Source organism: Anguilla anguilla, chromosome 13 (genome assembly GCF_013347855.1).
Source record: "Anguilla anguilla isolate fAngAng1 chromosome 13, fAngAng1.pri, whole genome shotgun sequence".
Classification (NCBI taxonomy): Eukaryota; Metazoa; Chordata; class Actinopteri; order Anguilliformes; family Anguillidae; genus Anguilla; species Anguilla anguilla.
Genome location: NC_049213.1, coordinates 24,534,580 through 24,556,518, shown reverse-complemented (window position 1 = coordinate 24,556,518; position 21,939 = coordinate 24,534,580). Strand labels below are relative to the sequence as shown.

Below are 21,939 nucleotides of genomic sequence, written 5' to 3'. Positions count from 1 at the left end.
ATTATTATTATTATATATATTTTAAGAATACTGGAAAAGGTGCAATTAAAAGACAAACCATAAACAATATACTAATAGACCGAAGAAAACAATCCTATATTGTCACTTGACATGAGTACAGACTTCACAAACTTTACCTTAACGGTACCTATCTTCACATTTCTTTCTTCAAAAAGTTATTGCATGCAATATCCCGAATTTGACACCGAACTTGACGTACGTTAAATCATTGTGTTGAAACCGTCACACTGAACTGCAACATCGAACTTCTGTAAAACACCTCACTACTGTGTTTTATCATGCTATTTTTATTTAGGTTAATAAAATGATTATGCGAAAATACCGCTCTGTTGCTGCAGGCTCTACTTACGAACCTGATAAACAACATTAACTCTGACCCACTGGCATACTGAAAAAGTCCTATCTTCAATTTGGCATCAATAATATGTTTCATGTGTAAATTGTGGCATTTGCTGTGAGATTTGGTCAACAATCCCTGACTGGGCAAAAGAGCTTCCTCCTCAGTAAGCCAAAGGAAGTACCTTCCGCATCCAGCTAAAGATCCAAACGATTGCGCACTAGTCGCGCCTCGTCAAATGGGATGTGCACTCTGAAAGCTTAGGACCTCCGCAGTGAAGGAGAAAAAGACTTTCGTGGTTTACGATTTCAAAAAGAGAAGAAAACATGATATTTCGTTGACTTTTCGCCTGCTCTTTGTTGCTTTTTGCTGCCGGAGTTTTCTTTCGGAATAAGTTGTCGCCACGTTTGGATGTATGTAGAGCGCGCTACTGTGACGGAGAATGAAGTGGAGACGCTTTAGGTCCCATTGTGGATGATGTCCCGAAATGAACGCCGGTAAGATTTTGCGCGCTATACAAGTAAATGAACAAAATTTTGTAGAAATAAATAAATAAAAATTATATATATATATATATATATATATATATATATATTTTATATACACACACACACGTTACTTTAAAACATTTTAAATGTGTTAAAACGTGTGTTATTATTATTAATATTATTATTATTATTATTATTATTATTATTATTATTATTATTGCTGTTAGTACTGGTATTGGTGGTGGTGGTATGATTCAACACAGATGGATCCAAAAGTGTGATAATTTTACAAACTTGTGAAACTAGTTTAACATCTTCATAGAGGGACAAATAATTAAATCAGAATTTATTTAATAGAAGTTCCTCAGTCATGACAACTGCTGTTTTTTTAATGAAAAATATGCATATTGTACTGAAACAGAGACATATGTGCACCCCGTGCTGTTGCTCTGAAGGTTATTTTCTGTGTTCCAGTATATTTACATCATTTTATGAAAGATGCCACAGCTCCTGTCTGTGTTGAATAAATATGCATACTACAGAGCACCTGAAAAGTGTGGTCATAATTTTTCAGACTCAAAACAGCAATATAATATTGTTATTTCCAGCTGACACCTCTATGCTTGAAAAAATGTTTGCTTTTGGTTGTTCTTTTTTTTTTTTTGCTGTACATTTTGTCCTTATATAGCCCACCACATTGCAGTGCAACTACTGTAAAACAGTGCAGAACTACAAGGATGGGGAAAATATCGATAAATGAAACTGGAGAAGAAGCACAAGTTCAGTGTTTCAATAGTAGTTTGGCTCCTGAGAGTGCTTCTCTTTTTTGCCGCTGTCATTCATTTTCTTTTAGTATAATTCAATTTACCCTCTCTACCTGTTTATGCTGCACTGCCCATGCATATCCTGTTGTTCACTGGGATTTTTTAAATACTGGGTTGCTGTTGTTTGTTTTTATTGTTCTTTGACACACTGAAGGGCCATTCTATCTCTAAAAACAAAAACAAAAAAAGCATACAGATGCCTCTGAAAGGGATCATTTGTGTGAATCACAGGAAGTGTGACAAGAAGGAAGTCCATTGGTGTCGCCTATATTGTGCTCCAAGTGGTTCACAGAGAAACCAGGGTGCACTGTTAATGTCCTTCCCCTTGTGGGCTTCCTGTGTGGAGTCTTTCATAGCAAGTCTGCTCGACAGGATCATTGGTGATGGTGTGGAAAACAACATCTTAGCAGAAAGGGCTAAGTCTGCACAGTCTGTAAAGGGTGTGTGTCATAGCAGGTACAGAATAACAGGAAAAGACTCTGGGTGTGTAGGCTAATTTGATTGGAGGGCTCCTCTCTAAAAAGATGAAAATGTAATATTGTGTGGGGGAAAAATATATGACTAATAATAAACATTTTATTCAGAGAAATTGTTTTTCAAGTGTGTAAGTCAGACATTAAGACGTTAATCGGGTTTATGCAACAAAGAAGCCTTCAAATAAGGCTGTTTAAAATGCATTATTGCTTGGTTCCCCCCATGTTCCCCTATCGGGTGTTGCCCTTCGTGTTTCAATGGATTGTGTGCTTGTTTACATTCAATCATTCAGAAACACCCAATTTATGCTACAATGTCCACTAGCTCAAAACAAAAAAGCAACCTTTGTCTTACCAAAGAAGTCAAATGGTGTTTAGAAGCAATTACGAATGCATAAACTGTCTTGTTTTGCAAAACCTGATTTCTGAGTATGCAGTTGACTGGGTAAGATGCACTCAATTTAGAAGAAAATTGTTTTTTAGTTGTTTTGATTGAGCATCCAACATCTAGTTCTACCTCATATGTATATAAGTGATTACGTGAAATAATAATTATGCTCAGCAACATCCATTGTCAAAATTCTCACCGCACCATTGTTGAGCTGGAGGGATAGGGGTTAATTTATATGTATGATTAGATGGTTAGATTGAGGCGGCCATTTAGGGAATTTTGATGTGACATCAGGGAGCCCCATACAGTCTGCAGTAAGCAAAATATGAAAAAAATCACAGTGAGTCAGTATTCAACTGGAGGAAATCACCTGCTGGCCATTCGAGAGATATTCTTTTTCCAGAGAGGTTACCAAACTATAAAATTAATACTTTTTTCATAAATTTTCTCTCTGTTTGTGTTGCATCAGAGGTCGTTGCAGAGAATTGAACTCTTCATACTTAAAAACTATACCTGCTCATTTCTTTTCAGGGAATGGCTTTGCATACTTTCAAGACTTTCTGCAATCTTTGTAATTGTAGAAAAATGACTTGGTCTTTCATTGCACAATATAACTATATATGTTATAGTATTCACATTTCTGACACATAATGGTTGCTGTGAATCATTATTGGATTATTTTATGTTATTTACCAAGATTTTTTAAGCAATTAATGATATATGGTTTGGATTCCAGGTCAAAGCATGGCTAAATGTCAGTTGAACTGGTATATTAAATTAATGAATGATTTCTTGATTTGTCTTACTGTAAGGTGACATTGATCGCAAATTATAATTCTGTATAATTCTGCAACCTGAATATGGAATCTGAAATATAATCATAAGAAGCATTCATTTTATGGAAGTCCAGAGCAAAGGCAAAGAGGGCACACAGGTCCTTTGCTGTGTGCTGCTGCTGTTAGCTCATTATCTGACTATCCAGTATGTCTGACTGGTGCAGCCATACATTAGCCAGACTGCCACACATATAAACATATAAATAAATGTAAACATATATATTTTGGTTGTCTTACAGCAGGTAATCTTTATGGAGATCACAACTTGTGATTCTATTCCTTACCGTGTGTTGTATTTATTTTGTATGTAAGGGAAATTGAAAAAAGCATGCAATTTTGAGTTTTTGTTGTACAGGAAGCCATAATAGTGGCCATACGCTTCATCTGTGTCCTCTAATTGGCTACTGTGAGCAGATGTTGTCATTAGTTCTAGCAGATATTGTCCAATATATGAGGAGAAGTAATAATTGTGTCTCTTGAGGCAGGAAAATGAAAAATTAAGGAAGAAGCCCACATTTTGGTGACTGTGCGAAGTTGTATCTGAAATCATTGTGTTTCAATTAAGTCAGAGGTTGTATAAGTTAATATGGAGTGAGAGTCTGTGATCATTACAGTTATTTCTGTGGGAAACTCTGAAAAGTGCTAAAGCCCATGTGCTATATATGTACAGACTTTTGTCTAAATGACTATATGACTTATGCCACAGTACATGATTTGGTGACATTTGTTAAAATTGTGCATTATGCCTGATAAATTAGGAAAATAAGTCCTTTAGGTGGTGAAATGTTATATTGTTTGACAAAAAACTTAATTGTTTTCCTCTCCATGTCTTCATTTTCTTTGGTTTCAGATTATCAGAAGCCACCTTTATCTCCTAAGCCAAAGATTCTCAATCACCTGTCTATCAAGCTGCCTTCATCCCTGATGTCAAGACCCTGCTCCTCAGCTCGGGGTCCCAAACCTCCTGTGGCACCAAAACCCAGACTGCAGCATGACCTGGAGGAGACAAACTGCCCTAATGCCAACAGTAGCATCATGACCAGCACCAATGGAGACCTGGCCTGCTCTGAGGAAGAGATAGACCAGGACAATGAATTTGAGGACCTCCTGGCGGCAGACAAGCGGTACTTTCTGTTCTCCACCAACCACCTCACAGACTGTACCGAGTCCTGCGAGGAGGGGGAGGTAGAGCAAACAGTGGAGTTTCCGTCTGATGTTAACGTTCTCTGCTCCAATAATAATGAAGCAAAACTGGAGGGGATGGCGGAAGGGGAAGTGGAATTGATGGATTCAGCTGACACGGACAGCACAGATTCTGTGGATGCCGTCGATATCAGTGATGTGGACTCTGTTGCAGACTCGACTGACGGTGTTGAAATCAGTGATATTGAGTGTGGGGATGACATCATTGCAGAAGACTGTGATGCTGGTGAGGCGCTGGCAGACACTGATGGACTCTCAGAGTGTGATGTAGTTTCCAACAATGAGGGATCGCCAGATTGTCTGTGTGAGACAGGAGAGGAGTCATGCCTGACAGAAGAGGATGAAAACACAGCTGAAGAGCCACCCAGTGACAGAGGTGTGGCAGTGGAACAGCTCCACCATGAGGAGGAGGAGACTTGCTTTAGGGTCCTATGCGTTAGCGACTTCAGAAGCCGATCTGATGAGGAGGATGAGACCTCTGGTACAGAATGCTCAACGTTTGAGGGGGCTCCTAATGAAACAGAGTATGTTAACAGCTGCATCCCCGTTCTACCACATGTGGAGTGTCCTTATGATGTAATTGGCCCTCCGTGTGATTCCCACGTTCCCAAGAGGCCGGGGGATTTTTTCCAACCGTACTCGGTCATAGACACAGTGCCTGGCGCATACGCAGCCAGTGTCACAGACATTGTGGCAAACTGTGATGAGGAAAATGGTTATAACACAGTAAACATGTTGGAGGACCAGGCTGCCGCAAACTCGGAACTGTATTATGTCTCGTCAAATGATGTGGCTGGTGTGGAGGACAACCAGGCACATGTAAAGAAGGAAATAAATCACAAATCTCCTGATATACAACATTCCCAACTGGGTCCCCGTGAAAAGCCCCAGATTAGCAAGGACAAAGAGGAGGTTGATGACTACGCAGATATTGATGACTCATTCTGTAAGGATTCAGAGGATCTACAGAGTCTCGAGTGTGCTTCATCTGAGGACTATGTCGAAATAGGTGACGATGAGGATGAAGAGACCAATCAACAACTAAGGGACCAGAAAAGAAAAGGGAAGGACTGTGAATCTGCAAGCAAACAAGGCCATACCTTACTCAATCAGCTCAATAGCCACCCCCACTTCAGACTGTGCTCCATTACTGTGCCAGCTAACCTGGACTTAGGCAGAGCATCCGAGCTTACCAACAGGCTGGTGCTTGCTGACACCACAGACGCTTTTCAGGAGGAAATTGACTTTGACGGCCATATTGTGCCTTACTACGAGGGCAGTGATACAGAAAGAGACAATATCAGTGATGAGCATGTCTATGAAGAGGCTGGGCTGGACTCCGAAGGAGAAAATTTCCTTTCTTTAGAGAGAAAGTGCATGGTGACACGGTCACGGTCTCTCTCATGCAAAATGCCTGGTTATGTCCCCGAAACAGTACCTGAGGAGACAGGCTCAGAGTATCAAACGCATGACTACTGCACAGTGGCTTTAGATAAGAGTGGCGACCCACCTAGTGACAGTGAAAAGCCAGAGGCAAACCAGATGTTTCCCTCTTCAAAGCCAAGGCGTTTTGTTTTGTACCCTCGGTCCTATTCGGTCGAGGGACGGGACGTTCCAATGTCAGTTTATGCCGAGGGCTCCCTGGCAGGGGAGGCCAGAATGAAGAGGAAGGATGACAACCTCTCTCTACCTTGCGTCATTGCCTCCTCTGGAAGTTTTTCTCAGAGAGGCTTTCACCCCTCCAGCGGGCTGTCCACCCCAACGTCAGCAGTAGAGATCCCACCCCCTTTTGAGCTGGCCTATATCACCAAGAAGCCCATCACCAAGAGCTCCCCATCTCTCCTGATCGAGAGTGACTCTCCAGAGAAGCAGAAGAAGAAGAAGTCCTCCTTCAAGCGCTTCTTGGCTCTCAAATTCAAGAGGAAGACAGAGAGCAAGGCCCATGTGGATGTCAGCATCCCCTCTTCTCGCTCATCCTCAGAGTCAAGTCACCACGGGCCCCTGCGTGTCCTGGATATTGACCGAAGGAGCATGAACAGCTCCCCACAGCTGCAGTCTCGATCGGGGATGCCACATCGATCATCTGATGTGCCTTCCACCTTTCTGTTGTATAAGGATGGGCCAAGGAGAAAAGTTGACCCCAAGGTCTTTGGTAACAGGAGTGTATTGAGAGTGGAGTCTTTCGAGGACAGGTCCCGTCCACCCTTGATGCCACTACCACTGACCAAGCCACGGTCTATCTCCTTTCCAAATGCAGACACATCAGACTATGAGAACATTCCTGCCATGAGCTCTGACTATGAGAACATCCAGATTCAACCTCAGAGGCCTGCTCGTGCTGGAACCTTTGGGGAATACTTTGACGACCCCAACCGGGCACTCTCCTCTGCTAATGACACTGATGGCTACGTGGACATGAGCAGCTTCACAGGGTTTGAAAGCAAACCTCAAACACCCGATCAAGAGTCTGAAAGGTACTGTAAACTCCTGTGTAAAATGTGTTAAACTTAATTCATTCCCGAAAGGGAGAGACTGCAGAACTGTTTGGCTATTCATAAAATCATTAAGCTTTATTATGACTGTCAGAGGAAGTGCTTTCAACATAATCCAAGAAAAAAAATAATAAGTTCCATTTTGTATTGAAGACAAGCATCACAATGTGAATGCTGTAGTTTGTATTCATCACTTTTTGATGTTAATAAGCTAAAATTCTATCAGACATATCCACTAAAATATATATTTGAGAAGAATTATATATAGAATATTGAACTGTTACATAGTTACATAGTATATTATTCTTAGATGTCTATGTTTTCTGTTTATAAATGTTTCAAATTATATTTTGAAAGGTTTTTGTTTTCTTTTTTTAAAAAAGCTTTATGCTTTTTCAAATTTATATTTGGTTTGTGAATTGTTAACTCTATGTATATAAGCACCAGAGGATTTTGTGAGTCAAAGATTTGTTATGATCACAAAAATGACATCTTTCATGCATAAGATGTTAATGAGCACAAAATAGTTGACACTTTTTTGCATAAACAATATACTGAGTATAGTGACAAAATTTCTTCCTATCTTCATATTGTCCTTTAAGTTAAATCCTGTCTGTTTCATGTAAGCTTTTGAAAACAGAATGCACATAATATTGTTTCAAGACTGTGTTCCCTAAATAAAACCAAGTCCTTCCTCTCAAAATGGCTGCTTGTTAATTCCTCAAGTTCCATTTTTTTCTGTCAGGTTTTATGTAAATTGCTTAACATTGTGTAGCTACAAAATAGCATAGACAGTACTGTTTTTTTCATAGTAACTATTGGTATTGATACAGAATGATGAAAGCACTTCCTCTGAAAATGTAGTGAAATACCCTGTAATAAAAACCTCAATCAAAAAGCAACCAAAAAAACTTGCAAAACCTTAGAGTCAGAGGAAGTATTACCTTTCCCATTTAATGTACAGTATGTACATTAATAAAATAAACAATTTTTTTTATTCCATTCCTACTGATAATTTTTTACTGAATATTAATTCTGAGATGATTATCATTGCCTTATGTGAACATGGAAATAAACTCAGGAGATGTGAATCTAGAGAAGATGTTAACTACACTGAAAAGCAACAGTGGCAAAAAAAAAAATAGTTTATGATGTATTGTCAGAATCCATTATTAGTTCTCATTATTACTTCGTAGGGCCTTTTGTTGAAGGCCACACTGGCTTTATTATGCTGTAGCCATTTCCAGCTGAGAAATAGCTTGGTTCTAATTGGTAGAGTGGGCACAATCCACTTGTATTGTTTAATAGTATTTTCCAGTATAGGGATTTTCTTTATGAAAGATGATAAGATCGAAGTGCTGTGGATAGTTGGTAACAGGAATATAGAGAAATTCTTGTAGGAGAGCTTATCTTATTTGTTTTTCATTGGAATTACACAACAACCCCTGTATCGGAAGTGGTTGCCCACTGAAGATAAATGTGTATGGTGGGTCGGATCTCCAGTGGAAGTAGATTTACATTGATCTAGAGAGAGATCTAACCCAAAATAAGTGCTGTTCAATTACATTTAGAGAGAGAGAGAGAGAGAGAAAAGAGATGATAGCAGAAAGAAAATGCCTGTCATTGTATGCTTATGTACCTGTTATAAAAGCTATAAAATGTAATGTATTTTATACATGTCTTGCTTAGGTCTTTTTTAATTGCTGTCATAAAATAAATTATTTAAAAAAACATAATAGTGAACAATAGAGAGAAAATCTAAGAACTTAACTTGTAGCACTTGGCAGGTTGTGATATGACATAACTAACAGGATTTCAGTAATGCCTTGGACTTAAATGTTCAGTATTGTTAGAATGTGTAAGAACCTTTCTCTACTTAATTCTCCAATATCAGTTAAGTACCAGATTTAGTCGATTATTGATCATTTTTATGCCCCTTAATTACCCGAGTAATGGGGGTCTAAGCTTGAGTTTCTACATTCTGGTGAGAGCCAAGGTAGCGTTTTTAATATTAAATGTGCTATGTTCATATGTAAAAGCTGAATGTTGAGGAGTATATCACATAAAAGAAGAACCATGGGTAAGAACAGGAATTCTTATTTACTCTTTGTTGTCTAGTCATTTTAGCAATGTGTGATTCACTACAGTTTCTCTTGTAATATGATCTTAATCAGTAATCTTCTGCATTAGTGATTCAAACTAAATGTTTAAACCTTTCTAGATAAATTTGAATACTTAATAACTCTTATCTGAATGTCATTTGTGCCACATTATTGGAAAAAAATGAGCAAACCATTAGCGAGACGGGTGATAAGGCAAAGCCTTTCATTCTGACTTAATTAATGTAGAGTATGTTATTTTAGTTTTTTATTGCGCCAAATTAATTCAGAGATAGATATGTTAATCAAATGCTTTTCCCCCTTTTATCCTTTGTGTGTGTATGTGTGTGTGTGTGTGCAACCTCCACTATCAATTTGTGAGGGCACAGACATGCATGTGTTCTCTGCTGAAGCATGAACTTGTCACACTTATCAGACCACACTGCCAAATTACAATTACAGATTATAATAACAAACAACATTTTGAATACATAATTTTCATTTTTCTAAAGCATCATGGAGAATGCTCCTGAATGTTGAGATTGACATTTTAAGGCATTTAGCAGGCAACCTTATCTAGAGTGACCTACATAGCTGGTTTTATTTTTATATACAATCCACTTATAACAGCTGGATATTTATTGAAACTCACGGCTACAGCAGCAGTGCACCACCTGGGAACAGAACAAATAAGCCTGCAGTTGTAAGTCCAGTTCCCTAACCATTATGGTGCACTGCTACCCCAGTTAAAAATGCCTTGGAGTTCTGTGTATTACAGTGGAAAGATTGTGTTCATATGTGTGAATATATTTAAGTGCTGTAGGCACTAAGGGTTACATATGCATAGTATATGTGTACAAGTGTAGTCACAGCAGTGATATCATTATTGGTGTGATGATCTCATGTACATAATTATTTTATAAAATTAAGAGTCAATGGGCCTCATTCACGAAACTTTTCTGAAATTATTCTTACTTTTGTTCTTTGTTCATACAAAAAAAAAAAACAATAAGAAACTCATGACATGTGCAGACCTTTGTTTTTGTACATACCCCAGGAGTATGAGATGATGAATGCTGGCTGTTTGTAAATTCTATGTGCAGTCCTGTTCATGTGATTTTCATAAGGAAAGAGCCATGAACAAATACAGATAAGAAAAAAATGACTAATGCTGAAATGTTCTTGGAAACATTCTTGTCTACTTTAGGAGCATGCACATTTAGCAGTGCCTTTTGCTACACGTAGAGAATTGGCGTCCGGGGGAAATCTACTTTTTTCATGTCATATGTTCCATCATAAAGGGACATGGCAGTTAATTAGAATGGTACTGCCTGCATAGTTGGTTTCATAAGTTGGAGTTGTAAGCTAACAAAGTTGTCTGCTATCAATTTAATAGGATCTACTAGACATCTTTGTCAAAGCTGTTCTGTATATTCAGTGAGTCTTGGTTTATTTCAAATTTACTGCGGCCTTATACTGTATGCCAAATAGAATCTTTTTTAACACTTTAGAGTTTAGTTCGCTTATAAGTGCTTAATAAGCTGTCAATAATGATTATGTAAATACAAATGCATTGTTCATGTTTAGTTCAAGAATAATGCATGTTAATAATTGCAAATGTGTCATTCAGGAGACCAATGTTACCTGATTCCAAAATGCCAAACTACAGTTGGTGTTTGATACTAGAACACAAGCATTCAGACCACATTCATTCTCTGTGGAATGACCATGTGAATAGATCGGTCATAACGAAAGTCCTTTTAGCACAATTCACAAGTGAATTCACAAAGTTAAAATGCATGAAACTTGTCTGAACCTAATTTTCTTAAAAGTTGCTTAGATATCTGCAGATTCCTGAACTTTTTCCACTGATATGTAGTAATAGGAACTTCTGTATGCTAGTGCCATTGTGTCCTCAGCTGAAATATTGTTCTTACAGAAGTTGCTGAATTAGCAACGTTAAAATGAAAATGATTCGTTTTTAGTCCCACAGATGCTGATTAAGTAAATGTTTTTGCTTTGTTAACAGAATGTCTATTACGTTCTGTCTAATTCACTCCTTTACAGTCTTACTTAAAGAGAACCGCTGTTGCTCCAAATTATTGTGTGGAGGTTGCTTCTCTTAGTTTAATTGACTTTTGTGTGACCCGGTTGTAATCAATGCTGAGCATCCTGTATAATCAGATTTTCAATAAGGACAGTGTTTTACACAGATAATTGATGCTTCTTTCTTTTTTGTGCACTAAGGGAATACTTCCATTAATAATGGCTTTTTACCTGTGTAACTGATTGTCTGGTGTCAAAGTTCCAAGTGTATTCCGAGCACTCATATTTAGTGTGCTACTGAGTGAGAGTGCGTGTTGACAAATATGTGTATGTGTGTGCATGTGTTTGTAGGAAGGTATGCATATTTGTATGTGTGTCTGTTTGTGACATACACACACTCCTGTCCCTGTAGAGGGAGCAGCTGTTTTCAGCAGAATAATAATAAAAACCCCAGATTGAACGTGCCCCTGAGAATGTTCAAACATTCTAAGATGTAAAGGATGATTGTTTGTGACAGCTCAATCTTGCAGAATGCTAGGAGGAAGTGTGGTAGTTAAGCAGGTGAGGAAATAGATGTCCTTTCTGTCTGAAAACCTTTGGAATATGTTTTCATTCCTTTGCTTTTCACGTTATTGTGGCAATAATGTCCTTCAGAAGAGTTTATTGCTGTAGGTTCATAGTGATTGTTTGATAATATTGTGGAAACACTGACTGAGGTCCATGTCCTGCAGGAAAATTACATACAGTTTATAGCTACTGTTGCACGCTTGTTCTGTGGGCGTTCAGCTACATTGTCCATTAGCTTTGTGGCAATAAGCTTGTGGTGGCTATCATTTCATACCCATGGTCCTCACTGTTCTGAAGCCATTGCCTTTATCGGCTAGCTAAAAAATGTTCTTTCTTGGGCTGCAAATGTTGCTGCTGTAGATGGGGTTGATTTTTTTTTTCAGTACAGGGTTTACATTGGCCCTGTTCTCAGCAGCTACCCAGCAACCGCGGGAGTGATTCATTGTCAGCACTTTTAGGAGTCATTGCTCTTCCCTCCAGTCAGTGAGAGCAGAGCATGTGCATTTGGAGGCTTGGTCTTGAACTTGGAGGGCTTTGCAGTAAGGCTGAGGAATGGCCTGCAAAGTCTTTTATGTCTGCTGGAAAAGAGATTCTGTTTGCAGTCGTACTGCGTTCAAGTAGGCTTGTGAGCCGTAGATTTTAGCCATAGAGCATAGAGTCCAGAGAGGAGCATTTCGGCTACTGTTACAGCACTGTTATAGAACCCAGAGGTGCAGTAGAGTTAATTTCAGCAAAAAGATTCATCCCTGCAGTCATAATCTAATCAACCAATAACCTATAATCCCTTGCCCATAGTCCTTATCAGATGTTTTATGTATGTGAATTATGCTAATGTAATTATCATTTTTTATGTCTTCCTTGTCTGAACAGTGCAAAAAAAAAAATTTAAAGAGTCCTCTTACCTGGTTGTTTAGGTCTGGGTGTTTAGCTGAGTGATCAGTTTAGCATACCACAGTATATACATATCATTTTTTAAAATAAACTTAAACATTTGTTGAAACTGTACCCTCCTTTTCAGCCCTATAATTACCAGTTCACAAACAGGCTTTGACCAGACATGTATTTGTTTTGCTTTAAAGGGCAAGCTTGTTATCTCCCTCTTGATGTTGTGCTTTAAGTACAAATTAAGACAGACCTTTTCAACATTGTGGCTTTGTCAGCTTTTCCAGAACTGGACAGAAACACAGTAAAATGTTCAGTGTTAATTCAAGCCTAAGAGTATATACAGTATGAGCGAGAGAGAGACCATTTGGGACCATATGTACTCTAAAGGGGTTGATTTAACACTGAATATTTTACTGTGCAGTCCACAGTCCCAGTCAGTGCTTTGTGAAAGTGATGCGAGAGCAAAACCCCATAATCAGAACAAAACCGAGCATCTACGGCTACATTCAGGATGGAGCTAAACTTGGCCCAATTCCCTCATATGTGACACAGTTTGGATATTTCCAGAACAGTGTGAATAGTAACAAACCACATGGAGTTGCATCTTTTCAGTTCCATCTGTATGTGAAAATTAATCAGATGTATGACTTGCATGAGACTGCTGTGTAGATGTTAAAATCGGAATTGTTGTGTCCATGCATGCAGTTAGAACATTTATGTATCCCAGTTGGGTGGAGTATGCCCTTAATCAAAGACAAGACTGGTACAGAAGGGTATTCCCTGCCCAAATTTAGATAAACCACTGCAGTGATTTTTATATCACTCTCTGTGCTACAGTGTCATAAGAATTCTGCATTGGCAGTTCTGTGCAGTCACTTTCAAAAATGAATGTGAACAGTCAGCATAAAAAAGGATCTGAGTAAAAATTGAAATTCTTGAAAATTAGCATTGATGTCCGCAGTCTGAACGTAGTCTACGTAATGTATATCTGTAGTACTTAATCTATAGGTCCTGGAGAGTTGGAAAATCGGATATGGATGATGAGATGTATACCAGCTACAGCAATGGGGATGCTTTGCTCTGAATTCTTACGGCCTTATGAAATCTCAGTCCCATCACTATAGTGCTGGGCATGCTCATCTTTGTAAAGTTTTTTGCTTCTCTTCCTTTGAGGATCATCAGTTTTGCTTTGCTCAGTATTTTTAATGCAAGCCCTTAATTGCTGTCCTTGTACTGGAGTGGCAATGGTGCACTTAATTAGCTGTTTAATTCAATGTGGCTTGTTAATTGGTATCTGAAAACAAGGGGGAGGCACAATATATTATTCCCCTTGATTTTAGCATGCTGTCAGATAGGACTGCTGAGTTCACGGCTTTGTTTATAAGAACCAATTAGTGCTGGATCCTGGATTTTCAGCAATACAGAAAGCACAGACTATCTACAATACATACATCCTACAGCATGTATTCTGTATAATCCTGATCTGGTATGTTTCATGGTGAAAAAGTGACAAAGTTCTACACTGGTGGTCGTGTAAGGTTCTATCATTGCCATTGCAGTATGTTGTTAATGTGATGTCTGTCCAATGCACCACAATAATGTAAATTAAATAATTTGAGCTTGGCATTGTCTGTCAGTATAGAAAAGTGGACCAATGGCCATTTTGACAAAATAATATATAAATATGCTTAGATATGCACAAAATACATTTTTGGGGTGTTGACTACATTAGGAAAGATTTCAGTTTATGGTGAAACTCCATATGATTTTTACATATTGTTATAAAAAGCTGTCAACATTGTGCTGTGTACACACAACTCTCTACTACATTTGACATATTTATGTTCCATTATTACTCTCAAGAAACAGACTGTTGTAGATACTGGAGCCGTTGTTCTCATTATATGAGCCATTTTATACTTACCCCTCTGGTTTGAGATATTACAAATGTTCTGTGTTATTATCATTTGCACTGTAATGAGGGTTTAAGATTTGTGTTTGTTGCAGTGTATCACTGCGTATTTCTTATACAGTGAAGATAAGGGTATTTTGTTCCACTGTCCCATTGCAGTTTTTGTTTCTTGGTGTAATTGTATTTTGTTCAGGAAATGTCTTGGTACTTTCTGAATGGAGGAATTTTTCCAGATATGTTTTCATTGTGCTGGTTGTTGATGGAAGAATAAAATGTCAATTGCTTCTGTTTAATGTACTAAACTCGTAATATGTATTGTATGCACTTTAAGTTTAAGTAGTTCCTCTCACATTTCCACAGCCTCCAGCCTTCTTGTGAATTGCATATGTGGGATTAGGAATGATCATGGCAGCAGAGAGCAATGTGAGGTGTGTTCACACTCTTTCAGACAGGAAGTTAGGCAGGGGAGGGGGCTCCACAAACTTATCCTGTTTGTTGATGGGGCAGGGGGTGGAGGGAGACCTTGCCTAAGTGTTCTGGAATACACAGAACGCCCGCCACATGCTCAGTGTTGGGCTGTACTAGTGAATTAAACAGTACCAGGCTGTAGTAGTGAGCGGTAAACAGTAGCAGGCTGTAGTAGTGAGCGGCAAGCAGTACCAGGCTGTAGTAGTGAGCGGCAAACAGTAGCAGGCTGTAGTAGTGAGCGGTAAACAGTAGCAGGCTGTAGTAGTGAGTGGTAAACAGTAGCAGGCTGTAGTAGTGAGTGGTAAACAGTACCAGGCTGTAGTAGTGAGCGGCAAACAGTAGCAGGCTGTAGTAGTGAGCGGTAAACAGTAGCAGGCTGTAGTAGTGAGCGGTAAACAGTAGCAGGCTGTAGTAGTGAGCGGTAAACAGTACCAGGCTGTAGTAGTGAGTGTTAAACAGTAGCAGGCTGTAGTATTGAGCACTAAACAGTACCAGGCTGTAGTAGTGAGCGGTAAACAGTAGCAGGCTGTAATAGTGAGCAGTAAACAGTACCAGGCTGTAGTAGTGAGCAGTAAACAGTAGCAGGCTGTAGTAGTGAGCGGTAAACAGTAGCAAGCTGTAGTGTTGTGAGCGATAAATGTGGTAGTACCAGGCTGTAGTGGTGAGGGCTGGAGGTGTTGGCCGCCAGTGGACCTGGGCGTAGGGTAGGCAGAGCGGCAGCCACACTGAGGTCATTGCCAGGTTATCCCCAGGGAGGAAGTGTCCTGCCTATGAGCTTCCACTTTACTGTTTACAGGAAATGCTAGACAAGAGGGCAACTCCAAAAGGGGGGTGTATGGGCAGGGCACTGAGGGTGTGCAGAATGTGAATTTCCCCACACCCCTCTGCAGTGTGGCAACCCCCCCAATTCCCTTGGCCCAGAAAGCATTGTCCTGTCCGATCTAAAAAAAAAAACACCAAACATTGCTATTATCATTCTCAGCCCAGGGTCCTCTTGTCTTCTGAGTGACCCAGTCACCAGAAGCCAAGCCTCCTCAGCTTCCATCCCAGTCATTTCTGATCTCCACCTTAACCTTTTAAAAAGCACCTAAATGATCATTACATGTTTTAATTAATAGAAAATAATATTAATATGAATAACATGACTTCTAATATTGTGGAAAGTTTTTATAAAATGTTTTTAGTTTTTTGTAAAACACATCGATTATCACTTATTATCACTGAGATATAACATCAACCATGTACGTGGGTACTGTAGTCCTATAAACATAGTCAGTTTATACATATGGATTTAATTTTAGAAATTCAAGTTAAATAAATTGCACAAGAGTACAACAGCAGTACCCCAGCTGTAAATCAAACCCACATCCTTTAGTGAATTACAAGACCAGTTCCATAACATTATACCACACAGCTATTCAATGCAATATTGAGCCATGTAGGATGAGAAATTGCACAGCTAAACTTTATCAGATACGTGCACAACCACATTCACCTATGCTCCAACACGCAATGTAGACAGCCATCTCTCTCTCTCTCTCTTTCTCTCTCTCCCTCTCTCCCTCCCTCCCTCCCTCCCCCCTCCCCCCCCCCCCTTTCGCCCACTCTCTCACATACAGACACACATACATATGCTGGAAACATACCCAGAGGTGGGATGGACAGGGTGAGGTACAGTGGGACATCCTGTACAGGAACAGGGTGGGTAAACAGTAGGGTTTGCTTCACCCAGTCTCTTAGAGCCACCTGCAGTGGCCACAGCACATTCAGTTCCCCCCCAATCTCTCTCCACTCTACCTGCCATTTCCATCACTCCCTACCTAGGCTAGCCAAATGGCTAAAAGGAAATTTCCTTCTGGATTTGCTGTCCAGAAGAAGCAATACATTGAGGAGGAAAAAAGAAAACAGGTCTGAAGCAACTAACTTGCCTGCTATTGCATATATAAATTTTGCACATTGGCTGAAAAAGCAAAATTAAATAAAAATGATATGTGCACTTTTAATTAAGGTTGTGTGACAATAAGGCCTATAGCCACCAGAACCATGTTCATAACCACTGGACTGTTGGCCAAGTTAGCACATCCAATTTTGATTTATAATTTGAACCTAATTTCTACTGTTTCTATTGTTGGGTGCCTCCATGCAGTTATTAAGGAAATTTGCTCAGTAATAGGTGTTTTAATGCTCAGTGTTTGTCTTAATGGAATTGTGAAATAAAAGCTTTCCAAAGTCTGTAAAAATAGAAACAAATAAGTTTGCAAAAAATCCTCTAATTTTCTTTGTAATTTGCAACAGCAAATTTAGCTCAGGGGTGCAATAAAATGGGGTGCTATATGGTAATTGCATTGTGTTAATGGGAAATGTTTCAACTTTGTTATGTGAATTACTATCACTGGTAGAGAAATTATGTATACTGTGGAAGTTTAATGCAAATGTAGGCAATGAAAGAAATGTGAATGTGAGATATACTGGGTATCGTTCCTGAAAAACCTTGGTGTGATTGGAGGTGAATTATTGTGGACTTATCTATGCATTATTCTACATTCCAAAAACTTTTACATTTCAATACATCTTGAGAAAACAAAGCATACACTATGCAAATACTGTAGAATGAGGGAAAGTGAACACTATTTTTTACATTGCACATGTAATAACAGTGTTTGGCCTGATGTTTCAAAATCAGTTTACAACTCATTTCTCTTCCAAATTACAGTATTTAATTCCCAAGAGATCTTAAGTTGTAGACATTTATCTTTGGGAACCCCAACCGTTTTGCAAGTGAAAAATCACTCGACTCCTTTGAAAGGTCACCTTCTGTTTTACACAGAGTTTAACTGTGGACCCAATAATTCACTAAGCTTATGTAAAACTGAGAGGGATAGAGAGCTGGTGGGAAAGAAAGAAGAGACAAAGATTAGATTTAGATCTCATGTTACAGGGTCCCACCTTTTATTAGATTTCTATGGTTGAAGTCATTTAACTGTCCCAAGCCACGCAGTTAAAACCTCATTTTATAGGTCTGGGTGGATGCCCATTGGATACAGGGTTGTGTAATAATTCCCCTTGAAAATGCCACTCTTTATTTATGTATTAGCCTATGCTTCTACTGTGTGGTTTGTGCCTGCTACGCCATTGTATCTAGATTATGCAGTTCTACCATGTGACAGAATCTTTGGAGTAGACATCATATAGGAATTACAATACCTGTGATACACAATATCACAACGTGCGGCTAATTTCTGACCTTATGGTCATTCTAATTAAGGCAGACAGGTCAGTGAACTGAGAGAGAATGGAGGGGATGCCTTTTGATGGCATGCAGAGTTAAAGTAGGCACCTACTTCCCTTAAACCACCTTTGGTTCTCTCTCTCTTTTTCACTCACACACACACACGCACAATTTGCTGTTGGAATATTTAGTGCATTTTAGGTTGTGTGTTGTTACTGTTGGAAGTGTAGTGCTGTCACTCTTAGTAATAAAAGAGGGGAAATAAATGATTGAAGAAAAATATATTTGTATTGTGGACATAAACCATACTCGTTTTGTTTGTTTGATTCTGTGCCCATTCAAAAGTCTTGGGTACACTACACCCCTGATATATGGAATGCAACACTCCCCAACTCTCACTCTTTCTCAGGGATGAAGTGACAGTTGAGGTTATATGACTGACAAAAACCAGTCGTGGTACATTTTGAAATATCCCACACATCAGCCACCGGGGCAAGAGGGGTCAAAGGGCCATTCTGCCACAGGGCACCACTAGGGACATGTGAAATGAAATCTAGCAGGGAATGGCAGTGTGTCACCATGTTGAAATACTTCCAAGCAGAGTAATGAGGCAGTGGTCCCCCTCGAGCCCTTCATAATGGAATCCGCGTTGGAGATGCTGCAGCGGGTACACTTGAGAGAAGATTGTGTTTGTGTCTTTGATGACATGACAATCGGCTGGGAACACTTTTAACCTTTTGAGGATGCAGGGGAGTCCGCCTACCCCCCTCCCACCCCACCCTGTGGGTGGAGGGACCTGGTAAAGTCATCAAGACGATAGCCTCCATTCATACTGTTAACATCTCCACAATCTGGGCCCAGTCATCCGTTTAAAACATCATGAGGAAAGGAGAGGAGAGAACAGAATGGAGAGAAGCTGTAGGTGAGGGGAAAGGGATGAGAAGAAGAAAGTTGGGGACAGGGCACAGTAGAAGTCTAGAGTCTCAATCTCCGTCATGTCATAAGCATGCATAGGACATGTGTGTATGGATTAGCATGTGTGTGTGTATGTGTGTACTCGCTTACATGCTTGTTTACGTTCATACGTGTGTGAAATCTAGTTGCATTGACCACTCCATCAGATAGAAGAGCAGAGCGCTGGCTTTTGATCAAAGGGTTGAATGGCTATGACCTGAATTTCCCTCCTGTATCTATAGCTACATGAATGCATCATATGTAAAAGTAAAAGATGACTCTGTTTTTGTATGGATATGTCCCCACTGTTTCTCTGGTACTGATTGTGTTGGTCCTGTCCTCTGTGCTGGTCTCTGCAGTACCTATACGGAGCCCTACAGGGCGTGTCCTGTGGCACCCAGGCCCTCGGGCGAGGCTGCGGGTGAGTCAGTAGGTGAGGAAGACCAAGGCCGGACCTCAGAGGAAGAAGATGGCTGTGCAGAATACAATTATGACAAACAGGTGAGTAATGCCTGTTTGTTAGGCATACAAAAAGAATGATGGCAAAAGACACAGGTCTGATAGCGATTTTTACCTGTTGCGTCCGTTCAGTAAATTCAGAGTAGATATTGAAACCTTGTAGCAAGTGCTTTTGCATCGGAAAAGCAGTTGCAATCTTTTAGTTAATCTGGCCCTGAGTGAGCACACAACCTGTTGCTTTACACAGGATCAACTGAGCAGATACTTTTTTCTACAACTGAGAGCCTTAAATGCAGAGAAACATTGATAGCAAGTCATTCTCTGGCCCTTGATCCCAAGTGACCTAAAGGAGTGGATTGTCATGCATGTTTTTCATGTTGATGAGTTTTTTTGAAGAATCACAAGGTGGGGGAAGAACCTGTCCATTCTCCAACTCAGGAAAAACATTCCAGTGTTGGTCATGTGACCTAGTTTTTTTTTTTTTTAACTTTTTTTGTGTGTTTTTATTAAACAAGGGAAGAATACCTTTACTCGAGGCAATAGGGAACACATTATGTGTTTTGTTTTATTTTGTCAATAAAAGAAGGTGAAAACAGAAAGGAAAGTTCCTTTAACCTCTAAATCACACTAAAATAAAAATGCACGTATGGGTTCTACAAACAGTATACCAATGTAATATGTTTTTCATTTTTGTAAGAGGTAAATATGAACACTATTATTATATGAGAGCTCCATACCCATTAAAGATTAAAAAAACGAATACAAATATGAAATAAATACTCAAAGAAATCCACCCCTGATTTACGAAATATCAGGTTTATAAAATCCAAATGTGTGATCAGCATTGGTGCAATCAACACTGAGGGAAGATTGATTTTTATTTTTATTTTTTTGAGCTCTCCAAATTAGCCAATCAAAAACATCACATTCATATATTTAGTATTAATTAGACCTTATGCTCTATGACAATTTTTTTTTTTTAAATTTTCCACATAGATCGATGGGCGATCCAGAGCATTCTACATTGCCAAAGGTCTGATGGATTCAGAGAAACAGTAAGTAGCCCTAGTGACATATGTTTTCATTCAGATCACACAGAAAAAGCCAATTATTGTTCCTACAGCTCTTTCTTCAGATTTTGCAAAAACAAATGTCATCTATGCCACTCTAATATATGCAACACATATGTATCTTGAAGTGCTATACAGTATATACCTGCATTTGATGTGAATTTTATATTTCGCTTTCTGCAGTTATAATTCCTTATTCTTCCACCTAATAATATGTTAAAAAATATATACATATATGTTTTGACTGGGGTCTTTTTTTACAGGCATGTAAAAGGTCTCAAGATGCTACATGAGGTAGGGAACACAAGCTCATTAATACAGAAAATATTGTATTGCTTTGTATATCAAGCTCTTCTCATCCAGTGCTATTCCTAGTATGTGGAAGGAGGCAAAAAGGTTTTTTTTTTCTTTTTGCTAAATAAGCCTTGTTTGTGACCTTTTGTCAGGCTGGTTAATTTACTGCTTTTAGCTGTTTTAAAGCTGGTATTTTCCCATAATGCCATAATTCCCTGACACCCAGTGGCCCTCTGTAAATGGTATCCATAAGACGAGCATCGTGGAACCGAGCTACCAGTGCAGTAGAGAGAAGTCTCTTTGCATGCAGGCCTCAGATGTATTTGGAGTAGCCATGCTCCAGAAACCAACCCTATCCACTCAGACAAGCCAACCCCTCATCTGTAACTCTGATAAAGCCGGCTGTTTTACAATCTATTTGTACTCTTTGCTCTGTTTGCATCAGGGAGGGCAGGGAATGCTGTGGAGGAGGGTGGTTGGGGGCTGTACCAGGGTCTTGGTTATAATACAGACTGATATAGAGAGTGGATGACTGTGAAGAAAAGTTTGGTGCTCTTAGCACAATCTCAGCAGATGGGAACTCTGAGAGATGGGAACATTGCACTGACCTGGTGATACAAACACACCTATTTTTGAATAAAGCCTTTTGTATATCAATTTATTTATTTAAAAAAATCTTATTAAAATTAGCATCTGACTTAGGATCTGACCTCAGCTGTCATTTACCACCCCTCGTCCCCCCACTCTTACACACACACATGCACACTTCATCCATTGAATGGAGCTAAAATAGTTTGTACTCCAATAATAGTTTGTGAGTACACTAATATCACTCATGACATCACTTCCTGTGTGCCAGTAATAAGCCATGTCTCCTTGGCAGCCCCATGG

The 21,939-nt window shown here is 39.3% G+C and overlaps 1 protein-coding gene across 2 annotated transcripts in view; it reads left to right on the top strand.

The window, feature by feature from the left end:
• The first annotated feature begins 576 nt into the window (after positions 1 to 576).
• Positions 577 to 21,939, top strand: part of fgd5a (FYVE, RhoGEF and PH domain containing 5a) — a 42,231-nt gene continuing 20,868 nt past the window's right edge. For both annotated transcript variants that reach the window (XM_035388874.1, XM_035388873.1), the window contains exons 1-5: positions 577 to 855; positions 4,221 to 7,047; positions 19,585 to 19,726; positions 20,681 to 20,739; positions 21,018 to 21,048. In XM_035388874.1, the coding sequence (XP_035244765.1) occupies positions 846 to 855; positions 4,221 to 7,047; positions 19,585 to 19,726; positions 20,681 to 20,739; positions 21,018 to 21,048 (3,069 nt within the window). In that variant the 5' untranslated portion in view covers positions 577 to 845. The remainder of the gene's footprint in view (positions 856 to 4,220; positions 7,048 to 19,584; positions 19,727 to 20,680; positions 20,740 to 21,017; positions 21,049 to 21,939) is intronic.